The sequence below is a fragment of the Ambystoma mexicanum genome, chromosome 4p (genome assembly GCF_040938575.1).
Source record: "Ambystoma mexicanum isolate Mex_15411 chromosome 4p, UKY_AmexF1_1, whole genome shotgun sequence".
Classification (NCBI taxonomy): Eukaryota; Metazoa; Chordata; class Amphibia; order Caudata; family Ambystomatidae; genus Ambystoma; species Ambystoma mexicanum.
The window spans coordinates 156530284-156547017 of record NC_090927.1 but is presented as its reverse complement, the minus strand read 5'-3'; the positions used below and the strand labels follow the sequence as shown (position 1 = coordinate 156547017).

Here is a 16734-nt window from a genome sequence, read left to right as displayed (position 1 = left end):
TCCTCCTCACCCGATGAACTGGGTTCTGGCGTTGGTATCTTCTTTCTCTGAGTCGGTATCTTTTTTTTTTTTTTAAGATAAGGTCTGCCACAGAAGGAAAGTGTCCACAAAAGTGATGGGTGGAAGGTTTTGAATGAATCTGTACCACTGGCGTTGCTCTGGGCAACCTTCCACACCACCGTTTTTTAGCCCGTCTGCGCCATTGCAAAAGGGGTCCAGCCATATGCAAATCAGTCTGGTACTGCCACCAATGGTAGCAGCCCAGCCCGAACTGCTTGGTCAGGTCCCCTCTGGACGGAAACACAAACAACCCCAGACATGTATAGGGAACCAAGCTGCACCTCATGGAGGAGGCCCAACAAGGCCATAACATCCCTCGGGTTGCTTGTGTCGCTTGCATTTCTGTTCCTCAAACAGGATAAAAATGAATTTTTTGGGTCGCATTTTACAGGGGCAGGCACCTGGAGGGCCTGTCCCTGTGAAAGGAGCTCGGAGCTTGCAGAACACTGTCTGGTGAGCGATTCTATTCAAAGTACTGCCCATTTTGATGACAAAAATCTATCGAATGTTCCAATTTGACCTATTTCGTCCAGTACTGTTCGATTGATTTTTTATAAATACTGAACATGTGTTGCGGGGGTGTCACCCGCTCCCCATGCTCAGTATTTTTGGTCTAGGGTGGTTGCAGAAGTGTTTTCCCCTTTTTCTTCAAAATTTGAGGTGGGACAGAAAAAAAGAAAATAACGAAAAAGGGACCCTGTGGAGTCGGATCGAACCCGCGTTAGAGGGACGGGTCTGGCACCGCAGGGTTGCAGGAGAAGCGGCAGCGACCAAGCAGTTAAGTAGGGGAGGGGATAGGATGGTGGTGAAAGGTACATTTTGGCTTGTTTGGCAGAAGTGCAAATCAATTTGCAGCGAAATTCACTACGGTCAATTCTGCCGCAAATAATTACACTTCGGTCAAACAACCCAGATCACCATTCAAGGCCGCTGGCCAGCGCACAATTTGCGCTACAGCTCAAGCCTGTGGAAATGCGCTGGTCACCTTTGAGAATAAGGTGACCTTCTCATTTCCAAAAATGGGTTGTCTAAAAATAGCATATCCTCTGTTCTTTTTTTTAAATGCCCCATTATTTGAGGAACTGGGTCAAAATGTACCATTCAAAAAAATTTAAAAAATGGTTACACTATGAGAGAGAGGGAGAGTGATGGGTTAGATGTGAAGTGATAGGCAAGAAAGCAGAGGGAGAGCAGTGGGTCAGAGGAGGAAGCACTGCACAAGAGAGCAGAGGAAGCAGTGATGCGGTGGGCCAGAAATCTGAGAGCGAGCAGAGGTACAGAAAGTAGAGGGAGCGTGTGGTCAGTGAGCCAGAAAGCAGAGAGGAAGCGGTTGGCCAGAATGAGGCAGTGAGCTGCAGACTTGGAAAAAGGATGAGGGAAGAGTTGGGAGTATGATTTGGAGTGTGGCAGGGGCTGGGCAGTGTAAATTGTGACTTGACAGTGTGACACAGCATGTGAGTATTTGTATGACAGAGGGAGAGGTTAAGGAATGCAAGTTGTGATGGAGAGTTGGTGAAATGTGTGTTGGTGAGAGAGGTGTGTGGGTGTTTGGGGGATTGGAGAACATGGAAGGGGAATATTTTCAGCATCACAATTGATAATGATCAATTTAGTTAATACTATTAAATAGGCATGAACATTAAACCAGAAATGTAGCCAAATCAAACACTGTTCTGCCAAGCCAGAGACATCTGGGACTCTTCCTATTAAATTAATACAAAAGATACATAATAATGATACCCTGGCTCTCTTGTAGCCTTGCACTCTGCCTATCTCCTGCAATGTGGCAATCTTACACACTCCAGTTAATACAAAATGTCCCGCAAAAATGCTGCAATAAATAAAGGTTTGTGCCACAAAATTTGCCATTTCATGCCGCAAAATCTTGGAAGGTCCGACTAGGTTTCTCTTATCAGTTAACAGCTGGTAACGTCTTTGCATTACAAAGGAAAGACATTTATGAATGTGTCTCTGCTAAAAGAGGGAATATTTGATGGGAATCCTGCACTTCGCTCTCTCCACTAATTGACAATGGACAAAAATACGCAATTAAGGAGTTAACCCCCAAACATGTTTAATGGCAATGGCCCTTTCCGGCCAATAGGATTTTCCATATACCTACAATTTTATATGGAATTTAAACCTTAGATCTTCCAACACTAGATATTTCAGCATACTCTCAGCTGCTCTTCAGCACCACAGTGTCTTTCAGGATGAATATGTACTATAAAAAGAAATATGACATCACAGACACCTGCTGAACAAAATGCAACAGTCTTATTTCTAAAAAGTTGTCAAAGTTGAAAGTGGAGAATTGTTCAGCAGAATATCAAAGCGCTGGTTGCTGTACAGTGCCTCAATGTTGAGCTCTAATACATTAATTCGGCCGTGTAGAGATACCCTAGTACCCCCTCCGTAAAAAGAAATATTATGAAAGTAAACCCTGAATGAGTCTACCTACAAGAAACGTAAGGACAGGAGACAATCAGATACCAAAGCTTTGTTATTGGTGTCTGAATGTTGGAAATACCAAAGACATATATATAATAAGGGCTGGTACCCAGCTAGATGGAAGGACTAGTTAAAGTGATCTAGAGCTTGTCATGTTGTGCGCAGTTTCAAAACCACATACAAATCTGCTAAAAAGTGCGCTCTCTGAGCATAGAGTCCATCATCTAGGAGACCCAGCTGCATTGCTTGGGTTAGATCACTTCTCTCGAAGAAATGCTGACAATGACTATTTGATTTCCAACAGAGCTCAGACTCTCCGAAGCCGAACTCCCACTCATGCCAGAGAAAAAGGAAAAGAGTGACAGAGTGCATGGCTATTCGGTTCACAGCTACTTCATCACCGGATACCGGCTATTCCTGCAAAGTGAATGCCCCGCAGAAGAGCACATTTTCAGAAATGTGCAAAAAGAGAGCAGATCCGAATCAGATGTTAACCGTTTGGCTGCACTAAGATGAAAATGTTCCTTCTAGTCACATACATACGCGTCCTTTAAGGACAGCCGTATGTGCATTTTAGCCCAGTAACTTGCGCACATAATGAAAAGCCCAAAGCACGAGGTGCACTAAAGGTAAAGATTCGGCAAGTCAGATTCGGCTTCGGTCCGAACCAGCAGCAAGCACGCCAGGATCGTAATGGTGATCCAGACCTAAACAGCAGCCAGCACCCTAAGGATGCTCAGACCCTAACAGACAGTCCCCCGGCCTGCACGCCAGCCTCCAAATGGTGATCCAGCCCTAAGCAGCAGCCAGCATCATAATGGTGCTCCATCCTTCACCAGCAACCAGCATGCTGGCACGCCAGCATCCTAATGGTGCGCCATCCTTCACCAGCAGTCACTAGGCTTTCATGCCAGGATCCTAATGGTGCATCATCCCTAACCAGCAGCTAGCAGGCTGGCACGCCAGCATCCTAAGGGTGCTCCAGCCTTCGCCAGCAGGCCTGCACGCCAGAATCCTAATGGTGTGCCATCCATCACCAGCAGCCAGATAGCTTGCACGTCAGCATCCTAATGGTGCTCCATCCTTCACCAGCAACCAGCAGGCCTACACGCCAGCATCCTAATGGTGCAACATCTTTAACCAGCAACCAGCCACCAGCAGGCCTGCACACCCGCATCCTAATGGTGCTCCATCCTTCACTGGCAGCCAGCAGGCCTGCACGCCAGCATCCTAATGGTGCTCCATCCTTCACCAGCAACCAGCAGGCCTGCACACCCGCATCCTAATGGTGCTCCATCCTTCACCAGCAGCCAGCAGGCCTGCACGCCAGCATCCTAATGGTGCTCCATCCTTCACCAGCAACCAGCAGGCCTGCACGTCCGCATCCTAATGGTGCTCCATCCTTCAGCCGTATCCTAATGGCGCTCCATCCTTCACCAGCAGCCAGCAGGCCTGAACGCCAGCATCCTAATGGTGCTCCATCCTTCACCAGCAACCAGCAGGCCTGCATGCGAGCATCCTAATGGTGCTCCATCCTTCACCAGCAACCAGCAGGCCTGCACACCCGCATCCTAATGGTGCTCCATCCTTCACCAGCAGCCAGCAGGCCTGCACGCGAGCATCCTAATGGTGCAAAATCTTTCACCAGCAACGAGCCGCCAGCAGGAGTCCACACCCGCATCCTAATGGTGCTCCATCCTTTCACCAGCAGCCCTGCACGCCAGAATCCTAATAGTGCTCCATCCTTCACCAGCAGCCAGCAGGCCTGCACGCCAGGATCCTAATGGTGCTCCCTCCCTTCACCAGCAGCCAGCATCCTAATTGTGCTCCATCCAGCAGCCAGCAAACCTGCATTTCAGAATCCCAATGGTGCTCCGTCCATAACCAGCAACAGGCAGACCTGCACCAACCCATTTGATAACATTTGAATCCCCCGGTTTCCTGCATGATTCAAAGTTAATCAAATATCTGAAAAGAATGGTGATTCGATCCTCAAAATGACCACCATGTCTGAACGACTCCCACTAGAGACCGAAAATGATAACTGTTTAGAGGTTCCAAGAAGGAATTAAAAATGTGTGCCCTATTGTCCAGAGAGGTCTTGCCAAGCCCCCTCAGGTCACTGTGAAATGGTTTTAATTTTCTTTCTATCACATCATGTTTTTGTTTGATTTCCACATGAAGTCACATACCTATTGTCATTTGACAGGCGTCAAATAGGAAAATAGCATTAATCGCCTTTGACTTTGCAAAGCAGCTCCCATGCTAATAGGACTACGCTCCGATACCCTGCACCGTCCTGGAGGAAGAATGGCTTCTCCCTAGGGTTCCTCCAGGGGAGTTTTCAGGCAAATTCTCTGAGGCAAAGCTCTCAGGTCCTGCAATCGAAAAACATCCATTCATCCATTCAATGACAATATTGCAATTATAATGGGCACCAGTTTAGAAGTGAATTGAGAACAATAGTGCATCACCATCTCGTAGGAAAAACACTGTTTGTTTACAGCGTCTCTATAAAGGTTTTAACCTTATTGATGAGGCTCTCTTCTTCGGCAGGATTGTTATGAAAATTGGCATTCACATCCAACACCAAAACAGGAATGTTTTTCATGTTCTCAAAGTGGACATCAGTAGATTTTTCTATTAGCCAGCGTTCGTGTTGGCCATGCAGCCGCTCCAGATATCCGAGCTCCACTTCCTTCTCTTCCAGCCGACCTCTGTGTTGCAATCTTTCATAACACTTCTCCGGAGTCGCTTGGAGATACAGGATTCCATTTAAAGCCACTCGCTCCTCAAACTCACGGAGAAGAAAGGAATGCCAGTCCTGATATATGGTCCACTCTATCTCGCTCAGAACTCCCAGATCAAAGAGGCTTTTGGCAAACACATACCTGTCACTGTACACAGACCTCTCAAATACCTGGACTGGATTCTGTACCTTTATCAACTGCTCGGAGAGTGGCTCCAGCTGGGATTTGAATCGACTCATACAGGAATAGGTCTGAAACAAGTAGGACCATCGAGAAGGATCTTCATAAACCATCTGGAGCAAGTTCCCGGTACTGGAATGAGCGCTGGAGCCCTGGATGCTCTGCCATTTGTTCACGGGCTCTGTAACCATGTGCCAGCCCTGGAATGTTTTACCCAGTAGATTTAGGAATGTGGACTTGCCCACTGCAATATTCCCTTCAATAGACAGCTTCTTAACATTTGGCAATTTGCTTGTTCCAGCAGCCACAGTCTCAGAGGTATTGAGAGGTCTGGCTGTACTCTCTGTCATCGTGGCTACTGAGTCTTTAAGACAATTAAAAAGTATTGCAGAAAGAAAACGATTTGGTCTCTTTGGAAAAAAGGTGGGAAGTACTGCAGACGTCTTCAGAAAGGTCCAGGAGCTACTAAAAGACATTGCCCTGAAAACAAAGAGAAATACATGTTTAAAAATGTTAATACGGTACAACATCATAGCCGATTTTACCTTTGCAATTTACACTATTGCGTTACATTGAAAAGCATTGGCCAATAAAATACCAAACTGATATTCTTTCAAACCCTACATGTGTGGAGTTAGCAAGACCTACACAAAGCTTTGCAGTTGTCAAAACAAAAAACAAAAGGCAAGCACCACTTTTCTCAAAACACAGTTCACCTTTGAGGGTGGAATAGCGTGAGCTTTTTTTACTTTTATTAATACAATAAATACAACTAATACAATCATGCAGGTAGATCTGTCCCTCGAAGTGAGGTCTGCAATTCAGACCCCTGCCCTTTCAAAATGTGCCGTGCTGAAAAACTTAGTGTCGGCATGTCACACTGCTGGGCCTGACACCTTCCAGCAGCCGCCTTAGCCGTATATTTCTCCCAACAGCCCAATGGAGCAAAAGCGCCAAGAGCAGGGTGTGCCTTTAACCGTGGGCAGTCCTGATCCGAATTAAACCACACAATTGTCATCCCCCAGGACCTGGTGGCAGATGACAAAACTAAATATATGCCATGTCTGGTTATGACACGGTGGTCTCTGGGATCCACACATGTTCTGCCAAACCGTTCAATGTCATTTTCAGTTTGGTTCCTAGGACCTGCCTGACAGAGCCTATTCACTGATTGGGGTTGACTTTCAAAAGGAAATAGACTATTTTTGCTCCGCCCCTGGAAATGCCTTTGTGTTCCCTGGGCAGGACCCTCTCCCAGAGGAGTCCAGTGCGTCAACACCTCTGCCAGGCCAACCAAACTCATGCAAGAGTGGAAATAAACATGGACTCTGATGTAGGCAGACAGAGGGAGGGGACAGAGTCCACAAAAGGGTCCCACCATCGTGGATTCTGCAATGGCTCCCAAACTTTCTTTCTCCCTCCCTACTTCCAGCAGACTGAGAACTCTGGAAATGAGATTACCAGGCAACATACTCTGCACACAGAAGCCTAGACTGTACCACTTACAGAAGGCTAGATGGAAGGCAATCCACTGTGGCATTTTGCCTATTTCATGGGGTTGGAAAACGCTCCCTTATTCGATTCTTCTTCGGACTACTGAAGAAGGAATACATCTGGAACTCTGCAGTACAGTCTGCTGCAAAGCCCTCTGTGATAGGAGGTGTAGACCAGCAGCCTTTACCCTGTGCCATCCCAGAGTAACATTAGAGGTGACCTGCTGGCTGGACCAGGCCTACTGAAGCTATGTCTACTGGCATCCAGGAACCTGTTCACTGACCAAACAGTGCAAGTGCTCTCTAAACCTTTTCTGGCTGAGAAGTGCAGAAGACCATGGGCGGAGTGTCCCCAGCACCCAGAAGTTAGAAAACAGCTCTAGATGCCGTTTTCCAGCTTTTACCTATTTTGACCACTTAGCCGCTGCAAGCATACAGAGCTGCCTTTGACACTTGTTTTATCTACCATCGAGCCACTGACTTGACCCACAGGCTGCCTGCACTCCAACATCTTTAAGTCGATCACCACTGGATCACAACATTGGACCTTTTCGATTGGAGACACCGATTTGGCCCTTTGCTTACTTGTGCTCCACCCGATTCGAGCCAATCACCGCTACAGGACTGCACCCCATCACTGGGCTCCATCAACAACCATGATCCATTGGGAACCACTGACTCAAAACATCTCAATACCAACTCGACCCAGTAAAAGCACCTAGAAGCCCAGCTCGATGTTGTGGAGCCCCAGGTACAAGTACTAAAAGGTATTTCAAGTAGTTGTCCCCCCCCCCGGCCCACCTTAAAGGGTGCTAGTGACTATTAAGAACCAACACTCTACCCTTTTAAAAGCATCTTCAACAACTTTGATATTGCTGCAGAAATGCATCTTCAAACCCAGGATGCCACTTTATTCAAAGTTTGCATTATCTGCGTTTTCCTTTACAGCATTGAGCTATAGTGTTTGGACTAGTGTGTTTGAATTGCTAGTTTAAGTACCCAATTTTGATAGAGCCTTTATTGGGCATTCTTTTACTTTGGTACAACAGTAATGCTATTTGGAATGCTTCCGAGCTGGCTCACATCCCCTGTGAAGAGTATAGTCTGCCCTCGGCCTGTGCCGAGAGGTGAAAGTGGTAAACATGTCGCACTGTGCCCGTTTCACCTTTATGATTGGGATCAGTGCTGGTTTAGTAGTAGGCATAGAGGATGGCAAGTGCTCATGAGTCAAGATATTCCAAGACAGGTGCAGCAAGATTAGGTGGGTAGGTACTACCTTTATTAGCGAAGTATTTACAAATTGGGTCCAACTCAAAAGTATAAACCAGTGACATTCTACAGAATCAATAACCAGGATGATCCTTTCCAAATGACGCTCTTGCCCTCCTATGTACTTGCTGTTCAAGGGAGTACTTGGCCCTTCAGGACACTAACAACAGTTCAAGCCTCTACCGTTTCCCAAAGGAGGGGGTCCAAAATAGTTGACAGGGTTACTTCAGCGTTCCCTGGCGTCTCAGGCTCAAGCGTGACAGAACCTTCTTCTATTTAATGGAGCCTAAATGCTGCCTTTACGTGCTCCCACCCCATGACTAACCCATTCCTTGATCTCTTGCACTGCCCTCTAGATCTCGTAAAGAGGCAGTGGGATTGATCAGAGGAAAAGCAGATGGATCACTCCGAGCATTTAGTTCATTTGCAGCTCCTCTTTGAACTAGCTCTAGGCTCTCTGTCCCAGGCTGGAACCACTGGGAGTGGTGACGTGTGCCCGTAATCCCAGCTCATACACCAGGAGGCTCAGGCTTGTGGATGCCAGGTTCTCAGTTGCCATCACACAGGCTTCCCCATGGCCCTTTAAGCCTGCAAAGCTTAAGCCTGCAAGTCTGTATTCCCGAGCAAGTTCAGAATCTGTACAATCTGAGTCAAAGAGAGAAAAGCACATCTACAGGATACTGATAGATAGTATACAATTGGGACCACCTACTCCCACCACCCAGTCTTCCCTTGGGCTTGACCTGGATCTCTGGAACCTTCCTATTCAAACACAACTCTTCCTGCACCTTAGCATTATTGAGAAGCTCTTCAATAAAGGCCCATTATCTTAATTCATAGGTGCTCTCCTTCTTTCCCCACCTGTCACTTAAAGCCAGATCTTCTTCCTCTGAAACTACCTGTCAGAAATAGCACTCTGTCAAGAGTGGCACATGGCCCCAGATAGGGTTTGGGTGGCTGTGCTGATGTAAGGTGACAGATAAGCACACATACAGTAGGAAGCTCAACAAGAAAGAAGAGTAGGCAACTGTAGCAGGAAATACAAAAGGTACAAAGAAACTGGATTCCCTCTTGGGGTGTATGCAGAAATGGGAAAGAGTATTCCACGGACCTTAGGAAACTCCAGCCTTCTGCACAGATTGCTATTACAGAGGCCCACGCTGTATGCTCATAGCTGGGAACAACAGCTGTGGGTGTCTGTTACACTGAAATCGAGACAAGGGAAGGGGCAGAGGTTGCCTGCCGGAAACCAACAGTCATACTCTGTACAAAGGGATCTACATAAGACACAAGAGAAGACACAGAAATATGCAGGGAAAAGGAAGTCAATGAGCAATCTAGCAGAAGGAAATGAAAGCAAGGCAGTATAACTGAAATGGGTAACATAAGGGAAGGACAGAGGACTCAAGGAAGAGAAGGACAGGGGTCTAGAACAGGGGGTAGCAAACAAGAACGAGAGCAAGTGATCAGCAGCCAGGAAACAGGGGGGCTGCAAACAGGGAAGCAGGGATGCAGTAAAAGATGGCACAATGTGCAGGTAAACTGTTGTGGACTGCAGAGGACTGTAATAGGCTGCAAGGCAGGGAGCCCAGAGGAACAGGGCAGAGAGAGGTAGTAGGCGGCAGACAGAGAGCCCAGAGGAGCAGGGCAGCAAGGATCGAGCCCAAAGAAGCAGGGCTGCAAGACAGGGAGCCCAGAGGACAAGGGCTGTGGCAGCGGAGTGAAGCAGACTGCAAGGCAGGGAGCCCAAAGGAAGGGCTGTAGGCAGCGGAGTGAAGCAGGTTGCAAGACAGGGAGCCCAGAGGACAAGGGCTGTAGGCAGCGGAGTGAAGCAGGTTGCAAGACAGGGAGCCCAGAGGACAAGGGCTGTAGGCAGCGGAGTGAAGCAGGCTGCAAGGCAGGGAGCCCAGAGGACAAGGGCTGTGGCAGCGGAGTGAAGCAGACTGCAAGGTAGGGAGCCCAAAGGACAAGGGATGTAGGCAGCGGAGTGAAGCAGGTTGCAAGACAGGGAGCCCAGAGGACAAGGGCTGTAGGCAGCGGAGTAAAGCAGGCTGCAAGGCAGGGAGCCCAGAGGACAAGGGCTGTTGGCAGCGGAGTGAAGGAGGCTGCAAGGCAGGGAGCCCAGAAGAGCAGGGCAGCAAGGAGTGAGCCCAGAGGAGCAGGGCCGCTGACTGTAGAGGGCTGCAGAGGACTCTAGTAGGCGCAAGGCAGGGAGCCCGGAAAGGTCACTGGAACAAAAAGCAGGATAAAGCAGGAACAGCATACAAATTCGTGGCTCAAAGCAAACAGGGGCTGGGAGACTCTTGATGCAAGCTCCTGCAGGCAGCTGCTTAAATACCGCCCTGCCCTGTACTGAGGCAGGCTAATTGGCAGCATGTGGAGCAGCACACCTGAATACAATCTGCCTCCTGCCTCTCTGGTCCCGAGATGGTGGAAGCAGCTCTGATCCCTCGGGCTTCTGGGGATTGTGGTTCCAATGCTGACGAATGGGAATGGCCAGGAATTGATAGCTGTAGCAAGGTGCATTGTGGTACACGTAGTTAGTTGAGTTAAATAAGAAAGCACCAAAGTCACGCAAATGGTAATTAAGGACCAAAGTGTGAATAGGGGTTGTTCTAAGAGTATTCTGAAGATAAATGAATAACAAATAGTCCATGATGGTTGCCAATGTGTGGGCCCATTGTACAGGCATGACACTACCTCTCTATAATACTCTTCACTTCTTCCAACCATTTGATTACCTCCTCCTCTTCCTCGTCGTCCTTAAGCATCTCCTCACTGTCACCTCCTCTCTACCATGTGGTCCATCTTCCTCTATCAAATAGTCTCGCTCTCGCTCTCTCTCTCGCTCTCTCTCGCTCCTAAATACAAGCACAGGGAGACGAGAAAGGAATGCGAGAGCCCACTATCACTTGCTAGGAAATGTCAAGGGAACTCTCAACTCCTGCTCCTAGAACCTATGAAGGATAGAACATTATGCTACACTCTAGTTCTCTGGAATGCCATCCCGTTGGCCATCCAGACTACTCCAAGCCTGCTTCCATTCAGGAACGGCGGATGACGGGGCTTTTCCAAGAACACATTTTTGTAACCTAGATTCCAGCTATCTTGAGCACACCTCAAGTCCATATTTATTCTACTCTGATAATTGTTACCAATGTTTACTTGATGACTTGTTAAATTCTCAATACCAATGTTTTGCTCTATACAGCGCTGTTTCTCCCTAGCTAGGTTTGCGTTGTAAACAATATAAACTAAGAAAAGCTCCTCAAGTGAGGTTGACCTCTCACAGCCTCACATTTTGGGGTTTTAGATTATTTACACAGGTATTTGTATATAGTTTCCCAAACGGCTCTCTGTGCCATCCCTATGTTTCCAAATGTTGTCCAGTGCTGTCCTCTTTCCCCGGTCCGCAGGTTGACTGGATCCCACTGTTTGGCCTGCATGGTCTAGTACACAGGCCCAGTTGTAAGGAAACATCAGTTCATCTTTTTTTTAAAGCACTTAATTAGCATACACCATACATCTATGTAAGTATATGTTCATTAAGGAGACCAGCATAAGCCCCACACATAGACACTGGCTACTAGTTGACCTTTGAGAATGACAAATTACGCATGTTGCTTTAAAAATATTGAAGTAAAAAAATAAAAATTGGCTTCTTATATTGTGCTTCATGCCAGACTCCAGCCTCTAAGCGCGGGACCAGGTATCGTACCTGGACTGCTCAGGGTAGTCTTGTTTCCAAGACTAGAGCGTTGCCTCTTAGCTATCCTCCCGGGCCTACTAAAATAAATACTTAGACAAATTCTATGGCAACATCATTGTCTACAGACTGTTGTGCCTTTTTTGCTTCTTCACCCTCGAGGCTTCTTCTGGACAATTGCATAGCTGGGCGCTAGAACATGGTGCATTTGTAGGACTGCTGGAAACATGAATATTTAAACTGTATTTAACAAAAAGTGGGCTTTTGTTTTAAAGGCTGATCTGCTAGGCTACACCTATATAGTTACTTTTTTCTTTTTTATATTTTAATTATAGTAAGTTGTAATAGTTGTCACGTCTCAATGGAGTACGGCGATGAAAAGCCAAAAGACAGCTCAGAATAAACATAGGAAGAAAGTACTCAGAGAACTGCACCAATTAGGTTTGTGTTTATCACCAGCGTTTAATAAAAGATTTACAAAGTGCCTTTTCCGATGACACGTGTTTCGGCAGTTCGCCTTTATCACATGAGGGCAAATATGACAAAGCAGGAAGGGATCTAACCCACTATAATTTCAAACTTGAAAACAATGAATTCATAATGACTAATGAGAATTTGCCTTGATTTGATAAAGGTGAACTGCCGAAACACGCTGTCATCAGAAAGGGCCCTTTGTAAATCTTTAGCACCATATAGCGTTATTTCAAGACTTGGCAAGCAGTACGCTGGTAAAGAGAAGGTTGATGGGTCCAGTCCTGAAGGCACTCAATGAGAGAGGCATCCGCTATAAATGGACTTTCCCATTTGGGTTGGTGTTTGACTGGGAGGGGACCCAGAGGCGCATCACATCAGCACGAGAAGGAGCGAGCATCCTACAAATTGATATAGATGAGGGTGGACGTAGGAAGGGGGACAAGCAGTGAACAATAGACCAAGGCTGAAGCCGTGGAAATGGACAACGGTGGGAGAGAACAGGAGGAGGGGGCCAAGATTGATCCAACTACCCTCAAAAGACAGGAACAGTGCGCCGGCCGGGACACCCATATCAGCAGAACGGGAGGAGTCATAAATGAAATTGGCAGCTTAGGGGTGGTGGGCCTCTAAAGGCAGTAAGAACGCACAGGGGGGAGAGAGCAGCCATCTAGGAATCGACAAGGGCTTGAGTGCCCGAGACAGGTGAGGTGGGGAACCGGGGAGGGCAAGTTCCTCCAGTGAGGCTAAGGGAGTTGGGGGAGGTGGCAGAGAGGGAGCCCGGAGGGGGGTATACAGGGGGAGTGGATTTCGAGAATTGGGGGTGGGAGTTGGGTGGGGAGGGGCACATTAGAAAGCTCAGAGGGAGCGGGGGGGTTTCACCAACATGTGAGGAACAAGGTTGGCGCTACGGTCATTTAAGTGGCTAACACATAATGTTAGGGGGCTTAATTCCCCCCCTTAAAAGCAAGAAATGGGAACAGTTCATGGGGGAGGAAGGGCCGGATATCCTGGGGTTGCAGGAAACGCACCTCTTACATAAGGACCAAGAGCGGTTGCGACTGAGGGAATTCGACCTAATGTTACAAGCCTCCCGGCAGAGCAAAACTGGGGGGCCGAGGGGGGCTAGGTGGCCGTGGCTATTAAAAACACGTTTGACTTTAGAGTCACGGAGACATTAAGGGACAAGGAGGGTAGATATTTGATAGTCAATGGAACATACCTGGACGTTCCCTACACCATAGTAGTGGTGTATGCACCGAACACTGGGCAGGAGCAGTTCCTGAGGCAAGTCCTGACGATACTGGAAGAGAAAACATGGGGCCATATCATCCTGATGGGGGACCTCAACATAACCTGGGACAGGGAGCGGGATAGGTCTGGGGGCCCTGGTTGAGGTGGGGGAGCGGTGATGTCTGTGGATCTAAGAGACAGGATTGGGAGGGCGGGACTACTCAGTCAAGGATTGATTACATTTGGGTATCAGTGGGCTTGGTGGGCCAGATGTGTGATGTACAAATAGGCTCTTATTGGGATAGTAGACCACAAGACGGTGGCTATTCACATGGAGCTGGGGCGCAAGGACAGAGGTGTGTGGGGTTGGAAATACCCGAAGTCCCTAATTAGAGACCCAGTAATTAGAGGAAATGAAAGAAAAAATTAAAACGTCTTCACAGATAACAAGAAAGGGGACACAAGGGAGGAAACAAGGTGGGACGCCTTTAAAGCCACGCTCAGGGGGGAGTTAATAGCAGACTCAGCGCAGAGGTTGAAACAAATGAGGGCGCTGGAGGAACAACTTGAGGCCGAGGTAGAGGCGGCTAGGCAAAAGGATGGGTCAACCCAGACTAGACACTCCATGAGGGAATACAGGAGGGCGATTGGGAGAGGGAGCACTACTCTCCGGCAGAGGGAGTGTAAATACCAAATTCATGTAATTGCCATGTTTCTTTGCCTCACCAAGACTTAAACCCATTGCCCATGTTATAGCATTATGTCCATGTTAAACCAACTGCTTTTGTGTCCGCACACGAGGCCCAGGGTTTTCGCAACATATATTACTCATAGGTTTAGGAATGTTCCCTCTGCTCTCCTTTCCTGTAAAGGCTACATAAATAATGTCTGTTAACGCTCTTGCACTCCCCGTCCTTTCTAAAGCTGCCGTGCGAGACAGCATGCATTCACTGACCCTGGGGTCTCCTCTATGAATGATGATTGCTAGCATCCGCACTCTTTCCCTAAACATAAGCATAAAGCGTATCTATATTCGGAGTTGTTATTCTCTGGGATATGTGGTAAGGGGAACTTGTGTCAGACGCTCGTGCGTCACTCTGTAAAAAGATATGTCCTGCTATTGTCCAGCAGCCCATGAATGGATATTATTATCACTACCGCGGCAAGATATGTGTAGTTTGCAAATTCCCCACTGTGTCAAATATGATGAATTAGCTTGTTTATACGACCACGCATGTTAAAGATTACACGTGCATCCTGAAGGATATTTTGACTTGCTTAGATAAGCTATATGAGTAACGACCATTTGCAATGTCCGGCCTTTGTAAAATGTCACCGCAAGGGCTGGAATAACAGCCAAAGGTGTTTTGGCAGGAAACTGTATGTCAGGAAGTGCCTGGGCTTTGCGCCAATCATAAGACTCAATGTAAACGTTTTCCTATAAAGAGCATGCTCACTGTAATGTTAGTAGCTCACTCTAGATAGCATCCCTATGGTGCATCTTGCAGTCAGCCCTTCCGCGGAAGCTTTGTATTGCAATAAATGATTGTTAAACTCACTTACTAGTGTGTTCATTGATGGAGAACTCCGCCTGGTGAATTTTAGCATTGACTGGAGCACTACTCTCCGTCCATCAAAAGTATTACACCATATCAAACAAGGCAGACGCGTTTCTGGCACGTCTACTGCAGGGTGCGACCTCGAAGAATGCAATCACAACCTTAAAAACAACAACAGGGGAGCGGGTCACACGGTCCAGGGACATTCAGGAAACGCTAGCAGAACTCTATGAATCCCTATACGCATTACAAAACCCCCAGCCCAGTCCACAGGCAGAGTTCCTGAAGAGGGTGAAGATGCAAAAGATTGGGAGGGAGGCGCAAAAGGATCTTATCCGGGAGATCTCAGAGGATGAAGTAAGAAGAGTAATAGGGAACCTACCACCGAATAAGGCATCTGGCCCAGATGGCTACACTGCTACCTTTCATAAAACATTGGCAACCGCCCTTTATCCCACACATGACATCCCTTTTCAACACATTCAGGTCAGCAGGCAAGATAGCTCCATCCATGGAGGAAGCCAAGCTAACCCTTATCCATAAGCCCAATAAGGACCCAGAGTTGAGGACAGCCTACTGGCCCATTGCATTGATAAATGTTGATGCCAAGATATACACAAAGATCTTGGCAAATAGGCTAGAAACATACCTCCCAGATTTGGTCCATCCGGATCAGATGGGTTTTATTTGGGGCAGGCCAACGGCAGACAACATCCAGAGAGTGGCGCACCTGGTGGAAAAAGTTCAAAATACGGACACTCCTGCGGTCTTATTGTAACGCTCACCTGATTCCCGTAGAGGCGCCGGTCTTGACTGGGCGTATACCGTATCTGCAAAGGTGATGTGTAACACACGGCTGGCTCTTTGGGCTGGACCTCTGTGCACTGTATGTCTGACTTGAAGGGTAAGATGTCTGCAGATAGAAAATATGGGATTAAGGAACTGGGTTATTGAATGCCTCTCTCTTCTTCCTCCTTGTTTTGTCTTTCAGATGCGGGATGCAGCGCCGAAGGCCTCCGGAGCGTGCGAAGAGTTGGTAAGCTTTTGTCTTTCAGATGCCGGAATGCAGTGTGAAGACCTCCGGAGCGCACGAAGAGTAGGTAAGCCTTTGTCTTTCAGATGCCGGAATGCAGCGCGAGGCGTTGGTGACAGCCGATGGACCAGGTAAGTGAAGAGCTGTCACTGAAGACCGTAATGCTAACCTGTTCTTTCTTGTCTTTATAGGTGTTGCTGAAGACTGGATTCAGGATGGTAAGCCTTTTTCCTTAGGCCCAGGATCAGATGCAGGAGACACGATGAACGTTCTGCTGCAGAGGATGCAGAATAACGCAAAGCAAGATTCATCCATCGGGTGTGGTTTAAATAGCCTCCTGTAGTGCTTAGGTGTCTCCTTCCACAGCCACGCCTAGGTAAGAAAAGAGTTCCTGCTTTCCAGAAGAGTTCCAGTGTTCTGAATCTAGGGAGTGGCTCCTGCCCCACCCAACAGGAAAAGTAGTTCCAAACAGAAGAGGATCAGAGGCTCAACTGGCAGGCAAGTAAGCAGCATGGTCTGCTGCAGGTAA

At 47.6% G+C, this 16734-nt stretch overlaps 1 protein-coding gene across 1 annotated transcript in view; it reads right to left on the bottom strand.

Moving 5' to 3' along the window:
- Positions 1 to 2104: 2104 nt before the first annotated feature.
- Positions 2105 to 16734, bottom strand: part of LOC138453089 (deoxyguanosine kinase, mitochondrial-like) — a 30057-nt gene continuing 15427 nt past the window's right edge. The window contains exon 2 of the mRNA XM_069605593.1: positions 2105 to 5921. Coding sequence (XP_069461694.1) covers positions 5012 to 5917 — 906 coding nt within the window. The 5' untranslated portion in view covers positions 5918 to 5921 and the 3' untranslated portion in view covers positions 2105 to 5011. The remainder of the gene's footprint in view (positions 5922 to 16734) is intronic.